This window comes from Carcharodon carcharias, chromosome 17 (genome assembly GCF_017639515.1).
Source record: "Carcharodon carcharias isolate sCarCar2 chromosome 17, sCarCar2.pri, whole genome shotgun sequence".
NCBI classification, from domain to species: Eukaryota; Metazoa; Chordata; class Chondrichthyes; order Lamniformes; family Lamnidae; genus Carcharodon; species Carcharodon carcharias.
The window spans coordinates 51,194,718-51,207,702 of NC_054483.1; the positions used below are offsets into that span (position 1 = coordinate 51,194,718).

The 12,985-nt window shown below is 45.0% G+C and overlaps 1 protein-coding gene across 1 annotated transcript in view; it reads left to right on the top strand.

The window, feature by feature from the left end:
• Window positions 1–12,985, top strand: part of tmem26b (transmembrane protein 26b) — a 59,762-nt gene that overhangs the window by 23,528 nt on the left and 23,249 nt on the right. Inside the window, exons 2-6 of the mRNA XM_041209265.1 lie at window positions 4,415–4,544; window positions 4,713–4,816; window positions 7,474–7,601; window positions 7,864–7,995; window positions 11,271–11,326. Coding sequence (XP_041065199.1) covers window positions 4,415–4,544; window positions 4,713–4,816; window positions 7,474–7,601; window positions 7,864–7,995; window positions 11,271–11,326 — 550 coding nt within the window. The remainder of the gene's footprint in view (window positions 1–4,414; window positions 4,545–4,712; window positions 4,817–7,473; window positions 7,602–7,863; window positions 7,996–11,270; window positions 11,327–12,985) is intronic.

Genomic DNA, 12,985 nt, shown 5'->3' on the forward strand with positions numbered 1-12,985 from the left:
GATTTCAAAATCTGCAGATGATATGAAGATTAGAGACATTGTCAACTATGATGCAGATAGTCTTGAACTTCAAAAGGACACAGACATGTTGGTGGATTGAGCAGACAAGTGGCAGATGAAGTGCAATGCAGAAAAGTGTGAGTTGATTTATTTTGGTAGGAAGAATATGGAGAGATAGTATAAAATAAGGGGAGAAGTTCTAGAGGAGGCACAAAAACAGAGGGACCTCAGTGTATATGTACATAGGTCATTGAAAATGGCAGAACATGTTGAGAGAACAGTTAATAAAGCATATAGTATCTTTGGCTTTATTAATAGGGGTATTGAGTACAAAAGTAAGGAGGCCATGTTGAACTTGTGTAAGACACTAGTTAGGCCTCATCTGGAATATTGCGTCCAGTTCTTGGTGCCATACTTGAGTAAGGATATGAAAGCATTGGAGAGAGTACAGAGGAGAGTCACAAGAATGATTCCAGTGATAAAGAACTGTAGTTACGAGGATAGATTGGAGAGGTTGGGACTGTTTTCCATGGAGAAAAGAAGGCTGAGAGAAGGTTTGATAGAGGTATTCAAGACCCTGAGGGGTATGGTCGGGGTAACTAGTGAGAAACTATTCCCACTCAAGGGAGCTTCAAAATAATTGGCAAAAGTAATAAAAGTGATGTGATGAAAATTTTTTTTGCCCAGAGTCTGGAATGCACTTTCTGAAAGGGTGGTGGAAGCAGGTTTGATCGAGGTATTCTCAAAGGAATTAGATGGCTATCTGAAAAGAAAGTATGTGCAAGGTTACAAGGATAAGGCAGGGGACTGGGACTAGGTATAGTGCTCTTTCAGAGAAGCCAGTGCAGACTTGATGAACTGAACAGCCTCCCACTGCACTATAAAGATTCTGTGATCGTGTCTCATTGCACAATACCAGACCTAGTATAGCCTGCTCTCTGGTTGGCTTCAGAACGTATTGTTCCAAGAAACTATCCCAAAAACATTCTGTGAACTTCCCATTATGCTATCTTTGATTTTTCCAGTATATATGTAGATTAAAATCCCCCATGATTATCACTGTACCTTTCTGACAAGCTCCCATTATCTTTTCCTTTATATTCTATCCTGCCATGTAGCTACAATTAGTGGACCTGTACACCAATCCCACAAGTGACTTCTTGCCTTTATCATTTCTCTTCCCAACCCAAACCACTTCTACATCCTTGTTTTCTGAACTTAGGTCATTCCTCTCTAATGTGCTAATACCATCACTAATTAACAAAGCCACCCCTCCACCTTTTCCTAACTTCCTGCCCTTCCTAAATGTCATGTACCCTTCAATATTCATATCATAACATGTCATCCTGTAGCCATGTCTCTATAATGGCTATCAGATCATACTTATTTATTTCTATTTGCATTATGACTTCATCTGTTTTGTTTCAAATGCTGTGTGCATTTAGATCCAGAGCCTTTAGTTTTGTCCTTTTATTATTTTTATAACATCTAGCCTTATCTGCTGATTTACTCTTAGATTTGTGGTCTCTGTCCCTTTCTGTCACATTCTGTTTATCATTTCCCATATTCGTACCTTTCTCTCTAACTTATCTCTACTCTGGGATAGTAGTAGCATAAAGAGCAGAGAAGGGCAAGAGTTCCTAGGGTGTGTTCAGGGAAATTTTTGACAGCAGTATGTTTCCAGCCCAATGAGAAAGGAGGCACTGCTAGACCTGTTTCTTGGAAATAAGGTGAGCTAAGTGGATCAAGTGTCAGTAGGAGAATATTTAGGGTACAGTGATTATTGTTTAGGCTGACTATGATAAAAGACAAAGAACAGTGCAGAGTAAGAATAATTAGCTGGGGGGAAGCCAGCTTCAATGGGGTAAGAGCATATCTGAGCCAAATTAATTGGAGTCAAAGGTTGGCAGGAAAAATGGTAGCTGAACAATGGGCTATCTTCAAAGAAGAGATAGTTCAGGCACAATCAGGTATATTCCCTCAAAAGGGAAAGGTAGGGCAAACAAATCCAGAGTTCCCTGGGGACAAAAAAGATTGAAATTAAGGAAAAGTGTGCTTATGATAGATGTCAGGTAGAAAATACAATTGAGAACCAGGCTGAATATAGGAGGTTCAGAGGGGAGGTGAAAAAGCAAACAAGAGAAGCAAAGTGGGAGTATGAAAAGAGACTGGCAACCAACATAAAAGGGAATCCCCTTATAGGCAAATAAATAGTAAAAGGGTGGTAAAAGAAGGAGTAGGGGCCAAAAAGGGGTCTTACGCATGGAGGCAGAGGGCATGGCTGAGGTATTAAATAAATACTTTGCATCTGTCTTTACCAAAGAAGAAAATGCTGCTCAGGTCATTGTAAAAGAGTAGGCAATTCAGACACTAGAAGGGTTTAAAATTAATCAGGAGGAGGTATTAGATAGCCTGCATGTACTTAAAGTTCATAAGGCACCAAGGCTGGATGAGATTCATCAAAGGATACAGAGAGAAATGGGAGTGGAAATTGCAGAGGCACTGGGCACTATTTTTCAGTCTTCCTTAGACTCAGGGGTGGTGCCAGAGGACTGGATAATTGCAAATGTTACACCCCTGTTCAACTACAGGCCATTCAGTTTAACTTTGGTAGTGGGGAAACTTATACAAACAATAACCTCGGACAAAATCAATAGTCACATGGACAAATGTGGGTTAATTAAGGAAAGCCAGCATGGATTTCTTAAGAGAAAATCTATTTCAATCCACTTACTGGAGTTTATTGATGAGGTAACAGAGGGTTTGATGAGGGCAATGCTGTTGATATGGTATACCATGGACTTCCAAAAGGCATTTGATACGGTACTACACAACAAATTTGTGAGCAAAGATATAGCTCATGGAATAAAAGGGACAGTAGCAACATGGATACAGAATTGGTTAAGTGACAGGTAACGGAGAGTAATGGTTAATGAGTATTTTTTGGGCTGGAGAATGGTTTGTAGTGGCGTTTCCCCCAGAGTCAGTGTTGGGATACTTGCTCTTCCTGATATATATTAATGGCGCAGGCCTAGATGTACAAGGCACAATTTCAAAATTTTCTGTTGATACAAAACTTAGAAGCATTGTGAGCTGTGAGGAGGATAGTGTAGAACTTGAAAAGGACATTGATAAGTTGGTGGAATAGGTGGATAAGTTGCAGATGAAGTTTGATGTAGAGAAATGTGAAGTGACTCATTTTGATAGGAAGAACATGGAGTGACAGTATAAAACTAAGGGTATAATTTTAAAGGGGAGCAGGGGGACCTGGATGTATATGTGCATAAGTCATTGAAAGTAGCAGGACAGGTTGAGAGAGCCGCTAATAAAGAATTTAGTACCCTAGGCTTTATTAATAAGGGCATAGAGTACAAAAGCAAGGAGGTTATGTTAAACTTTTATAAGACACAAGTTCAACCTCAGCTAGAGTATTGCGTCCAATTCTGGGCACTGCCCTTTAGGAAGGATGTGAAGGCATTGGAGAGAGTGCAAGAAAGATTCAAGAGAATGATTCCAGGGGTGTGGAACATCTGTTACGAAGATAGATTGGAGAAGTTAGGACTGTTTTCCTTGGAGAAAAGAAGGGTGAGAGGGGATTTGCTAGAGTTATTCAAAATCAAGCGGTATGGACAGAGAAGATCAGGAGAAACTGTTCCCACTTGTTAAAGGATCAAGAAGGAGAGGGCACAGATTTAAAGTAATTGCCAAAAGAAGCAAAAGTGATATGGGGAAAAAACTTTTTCACACAGCGAGTGGTTAAGGTCTGGAATGCACTGCCTGAGAGTGTGTTGGAGGCAGGTTGCATCAAAGCATTCTGAAAGGAATTAGACTGTTATCTGAAAAGGAAGAATGTGCAGGGTTATGGGGAGAAAATGGGGGAATGGCATTAAGGGAATTGCTCATTCAGAGAGCTGGTGTAGAATGTTCTTCTGTGCTGTAACAATTCTGTGATTCAAGATACTTGGAGAAGCTTTATCAAACAGGTCTCTCATTGAGCCACATAAAGTGATATTAGGACACGTGACCAAAAGCCTGGTCAGAGAGGTAGATTTTAAAGAGCAAGTGGTAGAGATGCATAGAGATTTAGGGAGGGAATTCCAGAACCTAAAGGGCAGAGGAAACTGAAGATCTGACCATGAAATAAGCTCGACAGTTGATTTGATGTAAGTTATTGAATCTCATCAACTGAGCAGAACTGGAAATGGGCTGTTAATGTACTGAAGTTACACTTCAACACTGATAAATTCTGCACTTAACTTTACAAATTGGGTTCCACCACACATTTCAAATGTGATGCTAATATGAAATATTACAAGGAAATATGCATGAATTGAAATTAACTCTGAAAAGACAGGAGTAATCATTAATGATTCTTTTACTGTGTTCTAATCTATTTCTATGTTCACTTGAACAGATTTTCTCCAGCACTGTTTTTTTATCTAATCAATATAATACCTCCAGTGTGGCTCCTTGAACTGTATCAGCTTGAAAAACAGATACACACCGCAGACTGCAGTTCAATGAATTCCTCTATTAAGTGCACGGTATGTCTTTCCTACTTATTTCATGACAAATATTGATATTTCATTAACTGAATTTGACACAGGTATTGGATGGCTATTAAGGTTAATATTTCCTCACCTTCTACTAGCCTCCAGGCTTTCTTGTTCTTTCTGTTGCAAATGAATGATAGTTTTATTCATATTTTGCAGCCTATTTTTGATGAATCATTTGGTGCATTTAGTGTACTCCGAAGCGAGTTAGCATCTTATTACTACAGCACTTCATCTTCCAAAAAAGCATTGAATACAAAGCAGTCAGCTAACCAATGACAGTCACAACAGGTGCATAATTAAAGTAAGATGGATAATGCTGACAGTGCCAATGGAGCAATGCTTCACCTTTAAGAAGACAGACTGGATAATCAAGCTATTGCTATCTATAATATATTGGTCCAGATTTTGTCGTAAAAATAATGGTGAGGCTATCAGTACCTACTGTTCTTAAAGACCAAATCACAGCAATTTCTGGTGCCAGAAATATGTGCCGTTAAATGCAGAAATCAGGAATTTGCTGTCTAACTTGCTCTACTTCTTTACCTGTTAAAGGTCTCTCTCTCTTTCTCTTTCCTTCAAATCTGCTGTCATTGTCCCTCTCCTTAAAGAAACAACTCTTGACCACACCATCATTGCAAATTACCACCCTATCTTCAACTTCCCTTTCCTCTACAAAATCCTTGGAACTTGTTGTTGCCTCCCAAATCCGGTTCAATCTTTCCCAGAACTCCATGTTCGAATCCCTCCAATCAGGTTTCTATCCCTGCTAGAGTATTGAAACCGCTCTTTGTTTCTCTTTAAATAATCATCTAATTCCCTCTGGAATCCTCAATTGCACCTGCCTCCACCACACTCTGAAGCAGCGCATAAATTACTCCTTCTGTGACTATTGCGAAGATAAGTTATCACTCCTCATCCTTCACAACGTTTGACACAATTGATCACACCATCCTCGACAATGGTCCTCCACAATTGTCCATCTGGGTGGGTCTGCTCCCACGTGGTTCCATTTCTTATCTATCTAATCATAGCCAACATATTTCTTGCACTGGTTTTGCTATCCTTTCCCACACTGTTACCTTTTGTATCCCGCAAGGGTCTATCCTTGCACCCCCCCCTCTCCCCACCACTCTTTCTCATCTACATGCTGCCCCTTTACAACATCATCTGACATCTCAACATTGTTTTCACATGGATGTTGTGCTGTTGAGGAGGGTTTAAATTAACTCGGCAGGAGTGTGGGAACTAGGAGAAAATATCAGGAGGAAACCAGGAGAGGAATATCAGGGTGCACAAAATACTGGAAGAGACAGCACTAAAATAGAGGATAGTAAATTAATAGGTGCGGTCAGAGTAAGACATTTGTTAGGCCTCAGCTGGAGTACTGTGTACAATTCTGGGCACCATATTTTGGGAAAAGTGTGAAGGAATAGGAGAGAGTGCAGAAGAGGTTTACAAGAATAATTCCAGGGATTAGAAACTTTAGTTATGAAGATAGATTGGAGAAGATAGGATAATTTTCCTAGAGAAAATAAGGCTAAGAGGAGATTCGTTGGAAGTATTCAAAATCATGAGGTACTAGGACAGGATAGACAGACAGAAACTGTTCCCACTGGCGGAAGGATCAAGAACCAGAGGGCACAGATGTAAGATAATTGTCAAAAGAAGCAAAAGTGATATGAGCAAAACCTTTTGCACACCGAGTGGTTAGGAATGCACTGCTGAGAGTGTGGTGGAGGCAGGTGCAATATTGAGGCATTTCAGAGGGAATCAGATGATTATTTGAAGAGGAACAATGTACCGGGTTATGGGGAGAAGGCAGGAGAATGGCACTAGGTTCAATGTAAATTCAGAGAACCAGTGCAGACTCAATTGGCTGAATAATCTCCTTCTGTGCTGTAACAATTCTATGATTCTATGATCCTGTATGTTCATGCCCGCACGCTCTACCTTTTTTTTGACTCGTTCATGGGATGTAAGCATCTCTGGGAAGGCCAACAGCAGCCACCACTCGTGGAAGTGGTGGAGCACTGTCTTCTTGAACCATAGCTACACTCACAGTGCTCTTAGGCAGGGAGTTCCAGGTTTTTGACCCAGCAACAGTGAAGGAACAGCAATTCCAGGTCAGGCTTTGAGAGGAAGTTGCACATGGTGGTGCCGCCATGTGTCTGCTGCCCTTGTCCTTCTCGGTGGTAGGGATCATAGGGTCGGAAGGTTCTGTCAAAGGTGTTCTGAGACAGTCCTTCTATCTTGAACTCTCAGCGTGGGATTTGGTTGGTAGGCAGACTATAGACATATTCTGGTATCTGCTTAACATTTTTTTATTAGTACTACTTCAAAGCAGGTAACAGAGTAGGCATGTTGCTCCTAGGCATGGTGTTCCAACCTCTTTCTCGAGTCTAAAATATGACTGACTGATGTCAGTGGTACATCAGCATGTACTTCATATAATAGCATAATCTCATCTGTTAGCCCTTTATACTACACCTCCCCCCAAATAGTATCCTATTTTAACGACAACCTGAAACTGTGGACGGGATTTTGCCCTCAGTGCACTAAATGCGGTGGCGGGCGTGAAAATCTGCGTTTTACCAGTTGACTGCAATAGCAGGCTTTCACGCCATATCATCTGCTCCCACGTCATTAAATATGCATACACAGGAAACACACCAGATTGCTGGTGGGCAGCCTCTGGATTTGCCCTCCCCGCCTTGAGCTCAATGCTTCCTCACACCATATTTAAAGTGCAACCTCGCACAGTGTTCTTAATGTCTGCACCCCAGGACTGCTCCACTGAAGACATGGCCCTGAAAGCCAAGAAGACGGCAGCCCCCAAAATCAGTGACGCCTCCCTGGAATGCCTTTTGGATGCAGTCGAGGCCTGCTGCGATGTTCTTTACTGCTGCTTTGACCACAGACGGTCCAGCAAGCTCACCAAATCCAGCTTAGGAGGCGGTGACAACAGTGGTCACTGCCAACGCTGCATAGAAGAGGTCAGTCACCCAGTGCAGAAAGAAGATGAATGTTCTCATTCGTGCCATCAAGGTAAGGCAGCCATCTCATCAATCTCAACTCACACACTCACAGAGCCATCACATATTCACTGACATCTCACTCACTGCCAGCTCAAGGGACATCTCCACTCACTCTCACACACACCCTCACATCTCCATCTGGCCTTATCTCCTCGGGAGATCACGTCCTCATCCAGTCCATGACTCCTCTCACCACCCACACGTGCCAGGCATCTTTATCATTTGCCCTGGTATGTGTCTTGCTCACACTCTCTCCATTTGTCTTTATGCAGGACAAGATTGCACACAATGGCAGAGAAAGTTCCCAGACCCAGGGGTGGAGTGCCGGAACTCAAGGTCCTCTCGGTTTGAAAACCGAGCTATTGAGCTGGCCAGAGAGGACACAGACTGTGCCTGCGGCAATGGTGAGATCGGTGGCACACACCCACTTGAAGATGCTGCACCAGCACATCCCTCAGACAATCATACAGCAAGTACATTGTCCTGTTTTAGAGGTGCGTGCCATACACTAATTATCTCTATTTTCTTTCATAAGAACCTCAGCCAAGTGCCCAACAGCCTCAACCAGCTAGGTCCTTAGCTTGAGCCCCAACGACAATTTGGATGAGGATCCTGAAGAATCATCAAAAGAAGACCCATCACAGAACTCAACCAGAGCAGAGACACACGCCTCAGTACCATGGGGTCACAATCTGGTAAGCACAGCACACAATCTGGTCCACAGCAGGCGAAGGCAGGGACATCTGAGGTCACCGGCACTCAGAGTACACTCAGATGACAAGCCTGTAGACTCAGCCCTAAATCAGTTGGCAGAGCTGCAGCAACAATCACGGGAACATCAGGAAGGGATGACAGCTGCATTCTTCAGTTTGTAACGGACGGTGGAGGAGTCCGTCCATGTTCAGTTTCAGGCGATAGCGCCAACATGCCAATACAGCAAGGTAAACACTGGCAGGATGGCAGCCACTATAGAGATCTTAGTCCAGGATATTGGTCCTGCACTGCTGCAGGACAAGCACTCCATCACTATAGGCATTGGTGGCATCCATCAGTCCCCGTGCAAGAGGGGGTCGAGGCATCTCGATCTCACTCCAGCTGCCCTTTCTCCTCAAGGAGTCAGCCAAGGGCCCTTGGGCATCCATAGAGAAGTGGACCTGCAGATAGAGGCCATGGGGCCATCCACCCAGGTGATTCCGGGACTGTCCGGCCGATCCCAATCTCCTTTTCCTGTGACCCAATCACCTCCAGCTCCACCAAGCCGAGGAGGGTGCACCTGCCTCACAGCAGGATGCCCAAAGCAGACCGGGATCCTCTAGGTCTCAGCTTTCCAGAGGACGTCCTCCAAAGTCATCATAGACAACAGGGCGTAGCAATCAGCAGGCTGCCTCCACCTCCACTGTCGATGTCAGGATGCACCTAGATGTAGCAGTGGGGTTAAGAAAGTTAAAAAAAATTTAGGAGGATAATGGTGTTGCTGTCAGTCAGATGTGATATTGTGGTACCTCCCCCAATTATTGCTGATATCGCTATCATGGGTCCCTTGTGTATGTACTGTGCTTTCATATCACCACAGTGTGCGCCGCTTTTTCAGATCATTCTTGACATCAGTGATGCCTCGACCTTAATGTTAAGTGTGCTTGTGGAAGGAAACTTGTTCACATGCTTTGCTGGGTCATGTCACGTTTATTCTTGGCTGTGTATGATTGAGGCAGAGGTGTTCTTCTATCTCGTCTGTATTCTTGAAAGGTGAAGGTGTAGTGTACAAGGAGAGATATTTTACGCATGGAGAAGGGTCATATATCTTGCCACTCCATGTGCTCTCTGTGATCCGGCAGGTTTTTCATGCTATGAGCCCATACTCAGAACTTGTACGCACTCCTGTCTGTCAACCACGTTTTCGACTTTGAGTGTACATCTGCTAAGCTCACCAATAGGTGGGAGCACCGTGCCACCTCAAGGTGCTGAAGCTCTGCCCCTCTCAGCCACATTATTGCCCTGGCATTTGAACCTACGACCTTGATTGTTTCTCAACCTGTAATTGTCTGGATTGTGGCCTAAAGCTCTTGTCACAATGTTGGTATGTGGTGCCTCCCATCGTCTAAGCACTCGCCGACATGTGATGCTAATTGCAAATGGTGATTTTTGGCAGTCAGCAGAGCCTTTGAGCATGCTCTGGAAACTTTAGATAATGTTGAGGGGAGCAATGGGATAACAGCGAGGATGTACTGAAGCTGAAGTCTGCTCTTTATTGGAAACGACTCATCTCCTTGAGGGCCTCATGGTGTCTGAGCATTTTGGAGTTCGTAAGGGCCAGGGCTGGCCAAGAGGGCACAATATGTGTCTTAAAGAGGAGGCATTTTAATGTCTGGGACGCAAGTGGTTGAACATTATCTTCTTCAGGTGGTCCACATGCATACCAAGGTGAGGATAAAAGTGGGCCAGCATCCCTAACTGAGAGTGCCGGAGTTAATGTGATAGAGAAGAAGGTGACACAGAGGATTGAGTCATCTCTGAAAAGAAGTACACCAGTAGACCGGCCTCAGCTGCCTTGGCCCAAGTGCCAATATTAATTTTATCATCAAGATTACACATAATATGTTATCCGTTGCTGGGGATGGATCTCCTTAAGGAGCTTTGTGAGATCGAAGGCATACAGACAGAAGCCCACTTGGGATAGTGGAACAGCTCCTGGCTCTTTTAGACTGGGATGCTGGAGGTATGCTTGAAGAGGCAGCACCTTCTGACATCTAATGCTGGGACTCCTTTCAGTTAGCTCCTCATCTCAGCAAGGACGAATGCTGCCAAGGCTTCATCATCCTTCAAAGGATCAGGACAATGTGAGTCTGATGTGTAACTATTCACTCTCATATTGAAGTGTATGGTTGAGATGAGAGAAATAGCAACACTAGTGCTAATGCTGGCCCATGATAGAGGGTACTTGTTCAAGAGGACACTCACTGCAACTTGTCATCCTCCTCATGGAATATGGTGGCTATGAGGGCCTCACATGCACCTGCTTCTCCTGGCCCATGATATGGCCTTTTCCCCATAGCCTCAGCTTCCTTGAACTAAATGCCCTCATCCCTTTTGATGTCCTCCTCATCGGAGGAGATGTGCAGCTCTTCCATGTTGGCATCTGGCAAGACCCCCCCACTTTGCAGCACCAGGTTGTGCAGCAAGCAGCAAGCCACGATCCGTGAGACCCTCTGGGGAGTGTACTGGAGTACTCCACCAGATCTGTCTAGGCAAAGGAATCACACTTTGAGATAGCCAACGCTCGGGTAGCAGCATGAGCATCACTGTACTTTCTGCAGGGTTCTGTGGCCGCCGCACGAGTGTCATCAGCCACATCCTTTGTGGGTACCCCTTGTCACTGAGGAGCCAGCCCTGGATCCTGTGCAGTTTCTCAAAGATGTTCAGGATCTGCAATCTACTCAAGATGTATGAGTAGTGGGCACTTCCTGAGTATCTGGCTTTGTATGATCAGTTTCTTATGGTCACAGACCAGCTGTGTATTGAGCGAGTGGTAGCCTTTCCAGTTTATGTATTAGAGTGCCTGTTGCCAGGGAGCTTTTATAGCCAGATGAATGCAGTTGATGACAGGCAATACCTGTGGGAATCGTAAATCTCAGCAAAGCCCAGTGCTCTGGCGTACTGGCTTGTTTGATCTCTGTTGAAGTTGATATAATTGTGGGCCTTGGCAAAAAGGGCATCTGTCACGTCATGTATGCATCTGTGAGTGGACATTTGAGCGATCCCGCAGAGGTGTCCAGTGGAGCCCTGAAGGAGCCACTGGCGTAGAAGTTGAGTGCGGCTGTTACATTCAGAGTCACTGGCAATGAATGCCCTCCCCATCCCTATGGCACCAATTCCTGGAGAGTGTGGCAAATGTGAGTCACCAGTTCCCTGGATATGCGGAGGTGTCTGCGACACTGTCTCTTATCCACAGATAAGACACATGAGTTCTGTGCACCCTTGGTCTTGTGAGGCACCTAAGCACAATGTCTCTGTGAGCCTCACCCTCTGCATCCGGAGGTGGCCCTGCTGGCCTTTGGCCTTGAGGGTTTTGATCCCCACTTTGGCAAGCCAGGTGCCTCCAACACAATCTTCCCTTTCTTCTCTCCTGCCAGTATGTGATTATGCAGCAGCAATAAATCCAGACTCCATCTTCCTGATGGTCTCCTCTCTGCAGCATCAATGAGAAACAGACAAGGGTCAGCATCAGTCTGCAAAGGTCCCATCTCTGTCAATGGCTCATCAGTGAATGTGTGTTCAAGGGCTTTGTTCCAGTGCTGGAAGCCAATCACCCCAAAAATCCCAGCCATTTATTTCATGGTGCACCATTCCCCCCATCCCACAACCCTTTGCATGACCGACTGCTATGAGATTACATTGGCCAGGTGCTTGGCTGTGCTGCTTTCAGCCCAGACACTGGGATCCTCATTCGCTGCACTCTAATACCACACTGTTTGGAATAAACATGAGGGAAAATGTTTAACCAGGAACTGAGTTTAATTGAGGGGGGCCTGAGGCTTCTCTTCTGTGAACTACCAGTGCCACGATTCTAACGTGCATCTGAAGCTTGTCCAGTTGCCAATTGCTTTGGAGTTCATTATCGCTCTGGGAAATCGCCAGGCGGTGAACAAGAGCTTAATACAATTAGTGCCACTTTACAGGATTAGTCTCACATGCAAGCACATCTTTGCTTCACTTCTCTGATTCTCTGCATTGTCATTGAAAGGCTCCTAACATGCCTCAGCTGTGCATCTTTCCTCATTTGGGATTGCACAGTTCAGTTGGGTGCCCCTTTAATTGCGCCCCCCCACCCCCAGTGCATGTACTGCCCTCCAATCTGCCCTCACAGTCCTCGCCAGCAGAGTATCTCCTCCTTTTAATTTTGTACTGCACCATCGCTGCAGGTTGGAAGATGGTGGTGTTGAGGTCTCACTACCAGACCAGCTTGGACCCTCCCTGTGTGAGTGTGGAAATCCCTCCCATCATCCTGCAGGAGCTTAATGTTCAGGCTTCCCTTCGTCCAAGAACCTCTCATTCCTTCCTCTGTATTCGTTGATCCCATTGTGATCGTGGTGGATATCCCTTTGTTACCCCTGAAACATGGTCAGGTAGATGTGCCTATCCATATGTGGACCTCAACCCTCCCCATCTTGAGGACACTTGCACAGTCCGACATATACCGCCCTTCCCTTCCCGCACCCTCGAATGCCCCCACAATACCTTTTCCTAATCTAAAGGCTGCAGATGCCTCCCCTGACTGAGTGGGTCATCTGCGGCCCAGTACAATAACAGAAACACCACGCCCCCACCCCCCCCCCCCCACCAGCAGACCTACACACGTGATGTTACGACAACGCCCTGCACACAGCATCCAGGGTA